The sequence below is a fragment of the Populus alba genome, chromosome 3, assembly GCF_005239225.2.
Source record: "Populus alba chromosome 3, ASM523922v2, whole genome shotgun sequence".
Taxonomy (NCBI): domain Eukaryota; kingdom Viridiplantae; phylum Streptophyta; class Magnoliopsida; order Malpighiales; family Salicaceae; genus Populus; species Populus alba.
This window is the reverse complement of record NC_133286.1, coordinates 20,924,054-20,933,493: the sequence shown is the minus strand read 5'-3', so window position 1 is coordinate 20,933,493 and position 9,440 is coordinate 20,924,054. Positions and strand designations below refer to the sequence as shown.

Genomic DNA, 9,440 nt, shown 5'->3' with positions numbered 1-9,440 from the left:
AGCCTGATGAGAAAATCTTGCAATTGCAAAGATTTATGTTATAGCTATATAATTTTCAGACGAGTAATGCTACAAACCACAAATTTTTATCACAAAAAAACATGAATTAAGAGGAAAAAAACAGCCATTAAAATTCCACAAAGTTGCAATTGTGTCATCATCTATTCTTCTTGTTTTTGGGTATAAATCATTACAATTTTCAATCTATGGGTTTATAAAAAAAAAAAAAAAAACTGGGATTGCAGAATTATAAGCAGAAATAAGAATTTAAATCCCTATAATCAAGCAACCAACTAGTACAAATCTTCAAGAATCAAAAACCTTCCAAACCCTATTGGCCACCGACGACAAAGATTTCTCTCAATCAGAGTCGACATTTAGTTGTTGGCTCAGAGAGACAGCAACATCATCAGCAACAATAAAGCAAACAGAGACCAGCTCACTTAAAACCCTCCAAACCCTACATGCCACCAGTATGATCAAGCTTGGCTGCATTGCCATGATAGCTAACTAGCTAGCTTGCTAGAACAACTCTTCAACCCACACTTAATGTGGTGTTTCTCAGTTGATGATCAACAACAAACAAAGAAGAACAAAATCCTCAACAACATTGCATGAAGACTTGGAACCTGGAAGCAAAGGTAATCTCTGTTATTAAGGAGTGATTGAAGGAGGAGAATGAAACGGCAGAGGAGAATGCAGGTGAACTTGAGTTTCGACTAAATTTTGTTTCAAAATTGGAGGCTCTACTACCTTCCGGTGCCGTGCCTTGCCCTTTTGACAAACGACAGTATGTACAATAATATCTCCACGCTGGAATTTACTTCCATCATCTTCCACGAATAAGGGAAGAACACACAGCCAAACGTAGCAAAGTTATTAAGCCCAGGCCCATGGAGAAAGGAATCGCAGAGAAGGATGGAAAGAGTTGACTTTTTCGAGAAATAAATATTGCAACTGCCAACTGGCGTAGCACTGCACCAGATTAAAATGATACATTTCAACGACCAGTATGGAAGCAAAAAAATACTCCATCAAAGTTCATTACCTATGACGATTAATGTGAGATGGTTACTGCAGGGCGTAGCTATAATTATTTGTTTGGGGGTCAAAATTAATATAACAAGATATAATATTTATTTTATATGAGTTGTAAAACAAAACTTGTATAATTTAGTTTTATTCAAATAACTTATTATAAAACATATAATGATTTTTGTAAAAGATAAAATGTTTGAAGCAATATCAAATTGAGTCAAAGCAATGAAATTAATTTCATCTTCAGTTTTTTAATGTTTAACCTATTTTTATTTTATACCTATCAAATATAAACATACAAAATATATAAGAAATACTAGTTAAAGCGAAGCATTATTTTATTTGTTTTTTATAAACTTATGAAATAAATCAAAAAAATAATAAAGAATGATTCTTATATATTTATTTTAATTATGCTCATCGTTTTTCATAAAATAAAAATCATCGATTATATTTTTTTTTTTTTTTTTCTATATAAACAATTAAATAATTTACAAAAAAATCATCCTCCATCCGATTGCAAAGTCTTCTTTTAACAATCTTTATCACTAAAAAAGCTTGTTCAGTAGGCTGTGAGTTATCAATTTTTTTTTTTTTTTAATTCTTCTTATTTTGTTCATGGTTCAACTAAAATCAAAACATATATCGTAAAAAAAAATGATAATTTTGGTGGCTCTGCTAAAACAAAATATAAAAAAAAAATTAGTAATCAAAACAAACCAATAAAATATATCTAATTAATTAGAAAAAAAATCACTATAACAAGAAATTCAAAAAAAAATTCAGATTTAAGAAGAAAAAAAAAAAGCAAAAATGATTATAAAAATACCTCATCAAATTATTACAAATATCTCAAAATAAAACAAAATTAGATTTTAAATTGAAGTTACCTTGTTTTGTTAATGAAAGATAAATTAATTGGTGGCTCTGCTTTAAATTTTTTTATAAAATAATTTTGCTCATGATTTTGTTTTTTATTTTTTTTTTTAATCAACTGCAAGATTTATATTATGATAAATTTGTGGTTTTATTTTTTATTTCACAAAGTAATATCTTTATATTTTTTTTCTTTCTCACCTAGATCAAGAGTAAATTCAAAAGTAAATCACACTTAATTTAAGGCTCACCTCTTTATTAAAAAAATATATAAAAAAAATATGGTCATCTGGTACGAAGCAGGTAAATTCCACTACTAAGGAGGATCAGGGACTTGAAACTATGAGGGACAAGGAAAGCGGGTGATCTCATAGTTGATTTCAACGTGGATGATGCATAATTATATATATAATGTAATGTAATGCAGTGCAACATCCACATCTATCTTGAATTCTAAAATAAAAAGTGGTCCTGCATTTGAACTTGAGCCGAGAAAACTGCTTCTCAACTCATTTATATTCTTCGAAGCAGTTTAATTACCCAGTAATTAAAAAAAATTATAATGTATAGCGGGGGGCCCGGGCCCCGGGCCCCTGCTTGCCCCCCTGCTTCCGCCCCTCTTACTGCTAGCAATCACCATATAAATAATGCAGCAATCTTGGCTAACGTGCGAAAGGAATTATCAAGTGGGCTAGGCCTAAGAGGATATTAGGAAATGTGGTAGTGGTTGCTTTTCAAATAGCTTTTCATGTCGAAAAGCATGCCAATAATTTTTTTTATTTTTTAAAAATCATTTTTGATATCAGCACATCAAAATGATCTAGAAAGTACAAACCGCACTCAATTTTAGCAAAAAAAAAAAAATTTTAATTTTGCAAAAAACCGTTTGGACCGCAATGCCAAACAGCCTCTAAATCACTCGACTCATTCCTTGCAAATGGTTTGAAGCTGACAGGTAAAGATAAAAATGCTGTTAGTCTTGGTGCTCTTCTTAAAATTCTAATAAATATTTTCGTGGATCTTGAAGTAATAGGAATGAAAATCTAACCTAAACCTGGTTGAAAACGATAAGTGAGCTATTTTTAATCTACCTTCTCTAATGGATAGTGGATAAAATAAAATCCTATACTTGTATAAAAAGAATACAACTCATGAGCAACCATTGCCATCCTACTTCCAAGCTTTTAGTAACTGAAAATAATTTAATACAAACAGAGTAGAAGCACAGTTAACTATTAGAACATTTAAGTGCGATTAACAACAAATTAGCAGCGATTAAATTTGTCTAGAAGGCAGACTTAAGATTAATGATGTATTACGTCAGGTACAAATTCATGAAATTGATCAGTACTTTGTAATATAAAGCCAGCCTTGAGGCCTCTAACAGTTCGCAATTCAGTTTTGGATGGTAGAAGTCCCAACCACAAACATAAACAGAGACATAATTGATGCTTGATTTTATATGGTTTGAGATTTGCTACCAAAAAAATATTTGGCTTTGAATACAAAATCTCTCTAGTTGAAATCAATCTTATGGTTACAAAATGGATGGTAAGTCAGTAAGACTTTCCACAATGAATCAAGCTCCCAGCACCCAGGAAGAGACCAAAAATTGCAGCACTTCCAACCGTGGTTTGCCCAATATACCTTACTTTCAAAAGTCCAGGAACCTGTATGTTCAAAAAGCAAAAGTTAGAACCATCAGGGATATCAGTCACCCAACTAGCAGCACAGTGAAAAAGTTATTATGTGTCTATCCTTCACCTGCACAGAGGACTTCAATCAAAGATGAACGATAAAGGTTATAAAGAATCAATAGAGGGATAGATAGGAAAACGACGGAGAGCTAACTTAGTTTTGAGAGCCTAGTAGACTCTGCAGCTTGAGTGCTGAAATTTTTCTGTTCATGACAATTTCTAAGAGCCCTGGTTTCTTTTGAATTCAAGAAGCACCCCCTTGTGTATTTCAAGGATATAGCGAACGGGTTCTAAATAACCTAGTGAACTCAAGGTTGTCTATTTGTTGCAAGGAAAATTCTCTCCTGACAAGCAAGACTCTGCACTAACAAAAAGCTAAGCCTCCCATGCTTGAGAGCCCCGTTGGATTGCAAAGGCAACAAGGATTAACAGCAGAAAAACCAAAGTACACAAATATTGCATTACATGAGCTACTGAGAACTTCTCAAGGCTTGTATCTACTAGCAACACTTGAATGAAAGGAGAAGGAGGTATGACTTGACAAATTAAACTGCTGGAAACATTCGTTCCTCTTGGAAAATACAAAGCTACTAGATTAATAGACGACACCAAACAACATATGTATACCATACATGCCATTTCCACCAAACATCCTCGATGTTCTGTCTTACAATTGTACAACTATACATCTATATGAACTCCTGAAGTAAATTCCACATCTCTTGCTAGTTGTGTCGGTAAAAAGTCTAGGATTTGCAATGACAAAAATGGAATACCAAATTCTCTTCCTAAATAGCCTAACTTTGACGCAATGACAACAAAGTAATGACCTTTTTCTGTAACAAAAGCTATCAAATACTCAAGATGTCTGATTTGAATATAGGAGAAAAACAAAGAAAATCAAAGAAACCCTTGAAGGAAAATACTACAGTGGGAAGGAGAGATTACCCTGTTCCTAATAGCCTCATAAGTCCCATAAACAGCACCTACACATAGAACACAAGCAATCATCAAAAACCCATCATTAATTTGTTAAAAAAAAAAAAGAGATTACAGAATAGTAGTAGTTTGATAAAGGAAAAAATTCCATTCCCATAAGAAAAGCAAACTTGATCCTTTTAGTACCTAAATAGAATACTGGGGTTCAGGGTTTTTCTTTCTTTTGAGAGAGAGAATGAGAGATATTATAGGAACTTACCGACTGCGCCGCCAACAGCACCTCCAACGGCAACGCCAGCGGTGACTCGAGCCAAGCAGCTGTCCCTGGCCATTTGTAATCGTGATTGATGAGAGAGTGCTGGAGCCGGCGGTGATGGTGATGGCTTAGGGGTTTAGTTGTTGTTGATTTGCATTGTTAAATAGTTTGGGCTCAAAGATTAAAGTTGGCCCACGTTACTGGCTCAAATACTAAAAAATAAATAGTAATATTTCTAATTTCTTTTTATAGTTTAAAATGTTGCTTTAAAAAAAATTAAAATATTTGTGGTGCGAAAGTAAAACTCACGGCTACGATCATGAAATAAATAATATTTTATAAAAATTATTTTTTATTATTTTATTAAATTATATGTAATTTTATCATTTACGAAATCTATTCAATAAAAAATTATAGTTTTTATGGTTTTATGAGCGTACAACATTAAGTAAAATATTATCAAGAATAAAATTGAAATTATGATTAAATTCCGTAAACACTACATCATCATATAATTTTTTTCTAATATAATTATACAGTGCTATTAAATTATAAACATTAATTTTTTAAATAAAAATAATATTTGAAAAAAAAAAATTGGAAATAACAGAGGCTGGTGGAGAACTAATGGTCCAATGCTCCCCACTAATCATTGTTCACTGTTAACTTCCCTTTTCCTCTATTTCTACTCTTCTTCTTGCGTATCTCTTGTTATTGTGTTGTAACACAGTTTGCAACAAAGCAACTTAAAGTTGCTTAAGTAAATCTTGCGATTTAACCGCCAATTATAATGGGTCTCACAAACTTCAAATTGTATTCATACCATAACCAAAAAATATATAAATAGTAATTTTTTTTTTTAAATGTAACTATAGCTACAGCACCAAACACACACTAACTCGCAGATTAATGGATAAGTTTAAATTATGATTTTTAAAAATAAAAATAAAACACTATTAATTTGGTTGAAAAAAAACTAATTCAAAGTAAAATACATTAGGATCAAACTTTGGATAGATAATTACTAAGTTGGCCTGTCAAGTTAAGTTTTTATAATTATAATTTTATCAAAAAATATGTTTTTAATATTACAGGGTACTTTATAAAATTATTTTTCTTTTAAAAATATATTAACATGATTTTTTTAATTTTTAAAATCATTATATAACATTAAAAAATATCTGTTTAATACTCTTTTAAAATAAATACACTTGAAAACACCGTACCAAACACTTACTAAACCAACCTTTTTCTAGGATTGAAACGTTGGAACCCAGGAACACATCAACAACATATTGAAAAACTAGAACCTAATACTGATAGAAAACATTCTCAAGGTCTGCAGCCTGTACTACTGTGTGCCCTGTTCAGAAGGGGAGCTAGCTAGTGCTCGTGTCTCAGCCTGAAGCTAGCATTAATAAACCCATACAATTGAAGCATGCGGTAGGTCTCTTAATCATTGCATTTGAACGGGAATAGAAATATGATTGTGATTATTTTTAAAATATATTTTATTTTAAAAAATATATTAATAATTTTTTAAAAAAATATTATTTTTTAAGATGAGTATATCAAAATAATTTTAAAACATCACAAAATATATTAATTTAAAACAAAAAAAAATTTTAAATTTTTTCAAAAATACTTTTTAAATACAGTAAAAAATGGCCTCAAATATAATATGTGCATCAAGGTCATCCAGCAGAACAATTTCGATACATAGAGCTAGGAATGAGTTTAGCAATGTGTGCTGCCTTTTTGCCTTCTCTTCTACCTATAAAAAGAATCAAAATTGTCTGTCTGCTGATAAAATCCTAGCAATGTCCCTTGGTAGCGTTGTCCAAGTAAATACTAGTGGTTTTTTTATGTTACAAAATTATTTTAATCTAATAGCTTAAGCTATTAAATAAGATTTTAATATATGATTTATATTATTAACACATCCCTTCAAATAAAAACTTTTTGGACTTGAAACTTACATAGGCTTATATTTTCTTATGCTTAATTTTTTTATTAAATAAATAAGGATGATGAGATTTGAACCTATGACCGTTTGGTTATCAAGGCTCTAATACCGTGTCAAAGAACCATTTCAACCCAATAACTTAAACTATTAGATAAGATTCCTAAATATAATTTATATTATTTTTTTATATCTTTTGCCGCTCCAGAATTCTTGGACAATGCCTAAGCAATCATTCCTTCTAAACAATCCAGCAGAACCTCGAATACTTTGCAAACTCCAAAAGATGCAACAAAGCTCGAGCTTGAGCCAAATCAACTGCCACCTGCAACATGATAAAATTCACGCAGCCCCCTTGATGATCCCCTGCAACCGCGTACTGCAGCACTCACTGTTCACAAACTTCAACCCACATATCATAGCCCTGAAACCACCCAACCCATATATGTCAAAACGAAGAAGAAATGACAGGAGATGTTGAGCAGATAACTCAGGAAAATGCGAGCTTGCTCACCCCCTACTTTCCAGGTTAGCCTTGTTCAGAACAATTTTCCTTCCTTATCTTAAAGGACTTCGTGGTTCCAAAGAAGATTCCAAGCCCCCATGTTTTGCAGTTGATCTGGAACATGAAAGATTATAGCAAAAGATTTGACAAAGACAAAGGAAAAGGAAGAGCTTATGACTATATTATTCACATCATGTAAGACTCGATGGCAAAATAAAATGAAAATGTTGTTAATAAGAGGGTACTGATTTCTATTGTTCATAAAAATGCAAGGAATTATTCTTTTGTTGTTTCTAATAGCAAGGTTTGCACGCTATAGATCACTAGCCATTGTTTAGACATTATTCATGCAATGGGACGAGAGAAGCAAATGATATGTAGGGACCCAATTGCTCATTCGAGTAATTATGCTACAATGAGATGGAGCTAGTTCGTCATGTGAAAACGATTCATTTCTTTCTAAAGAATTCCTTGCCTTTAGGTCAAGAAAGAATGATCTCCAATTTTCTCTCTTTAAGCTTCTTTTTAGCAAACTTTTCTCTCCCATCCTCCCAAGAAAAAACTTTAAAAAAAGAGAGAGAAGAAAATGAATCTTTGTATCAAAACATGTTGTTTAAAATCATAGAGACTGGTTACTTAATAGTTTAAATTAAAAAAGGACTAAAATGAACTTTAAAAAAAAAGAAGCAAAGTAACCATTTATTTTATTTGTGTTTTTCACTTTAGTCATTTTTTTTTAACTCAAACCCTCGTGTCTAAAAAAAATATGTAATTGAACTCTACTCTGGATTCAAAATAGCTCAACTGAGCAAGAGAAAAGTTCAGGAATTAAAAATAATTTTTTAAAAAAAATTCACTACTAGAATTTATATTAAAACGTGAGAGAATGAATAGCAATAACTAGAGAGAATCACTACAGAAAACCTCTAGCTATTTTAGTTTTTACTATAATGATTCTAACTTTAAATACAAAATGCACCATGTTAAAAAAAATAAAATAATAGGAGACCTTCATATGAAATTCGGGAGATTAAATACAAATTAATTTTAACTTTAAATTTATTTTGAATTGGCTTGTCCTAAAATAAAAAAAATCAAGTTTTTTTTTTAAATAAAAATAATTAAAATCACATATTTTTTCACGTGTTTTGTGCATTCAGAAAAATTTAATAAATATTCACAAGTACTAGTCTTAACATTTAAATCTAAAAGATTGAAAAAGTAAATATATTTCTTTAATTACCATACCAGCTTTTTTTATAATAAATAACTTTATCATAAACAGTATTTTAATCCGGTTTCGTTTTCATACCCTGTAGATTAAAATTTCCCAGTATTAAGCCTATAATTTAAAAAAAAAACTCAATCTGGCCCCTAATGACGAAAGCTAAGTGCCGACCTTTGTCCTTTCATCTTCTCATGTTTTAATATTTTCCATCCAGTATCTTCTATGTACACGCACTTGTAGGAAGTAGGAACACATCAAAACCTACGAGCGCCTCTTGTTTTTAAATTATATTAAAGTGTATGAATTAATAATTTCTCATTTATCTGGAAATTGCTCTTTTATTATTATATTGTTGGTGGATTTGCTTCCAGTTGGCTGATAAATGTTTAGAATTTTGCGGATTTTTTTAACTGTAGTTGATAAGGTTTACAGGCCTGAGACTCGGGAAAAATTTTTCAATCGATAAGATTATTCAGGTTAATATTATTTTAATATATTTTTAAATAAAAATAATTTAAAAAAATGATTTTTTTAATTGAATAATTAAAATGTGAAAAATCTACTCTTGGAGGTTTTAAAAGACAATAAAACTCTTACGAGGTCACTTAAATAGTAAATAAAAATAAGCATAAAAAGATGGTAAATAAATATTTTTTTCATAGTTATTATACCAACAAAGTCAGTGTGTATTGGTTAAATTAATTCTAAAATAATATGGTTGGAAAAAAAATATCAAAATAAAACAGCGTGATTTTGAATAAAAAGAATTATTGGAATTGACTAGGGAGAGTTAATTTCATCATAAGCTAACTTGTTGCATTATCATTGTTTAACTTAATTAATTTTTTAAGTAAAAAATTACACTTTATTTTCATCAAATTTCATACTATTAAGGTGGTGTTTAGTATCATGATTCAACTGTATTTTTAAAAGTTTTT

The 9,440-nt window shown here is 30.6% G+C and overlaps 1 protein-coding gene and 1 long non-coding RNA gene across 2 annotated transcripts; both read right to left on the bottom strand.

The window, feature by feature from the left end:
• Positions 1–143: 143 nt before the first annotated feature.
• LOC140955421 (uncharacterized) lies at positions 144–1,034 on the bottom strand. The gene is made up of 2 exons (XR_012169437.1): positions 754–1,034; positions 144–629 (listed from the first exon to the last, which is right to left on the bottom strand). It is a non-coding gene; the product is annotated as an uncharacterized lncRNA (long non-coding RNA).
• A 2,160-nt stretch (positions 1,035–3,194) lies between these two features.
• LOC118054252 (uncharacterized) lies at positions 3,195–4,964 on the bottom strand. The gene is made up of 3 exons (XM_035065745.2): positions 4,810–4,964; positions 4,560–4,597; positions 3,195–3,584 (listed from the first exon to the last, which is right to left on the bottom strand). The coding sequence occupies exons 1-3, from the start codon at positions 4,880–4,882 to the stop codon at positions 3,471–3,473; spliced, it is 225 nt and encodes a 74-aa protein (XP_034921636.1). The 5' UTR covers positions 4,883–4,964; the 3' UTR covers positions 3,195–3,470.
• Positions 4,965–9,440: the final 4,476 nt, after the last annotated feature.

Coding starts and splice junctions, on each gene's coding strand:
- LOC118054252 (XM_035065745.2), bottom strand. CDS start 4,882: ATGGCCAGGGACAGCTGCTTGGCTCGAGTCACCGCTGGCGTTGCCGTT. Junction 4,598..4,809: donor TGCTGTTGGCGGCGCAGTCG/GTAAGTTCCTAT, acceptor TTCTATGTGTAG/GTGCTGTTTATGGGACTTAT. Junction 3,585..4,559: donor ATGAGGCTATTAGGAACAGG/GTAATCTCTCCT, acceptor TTGAACATACAG/GTTCCTGGACTTTTGAAAGT.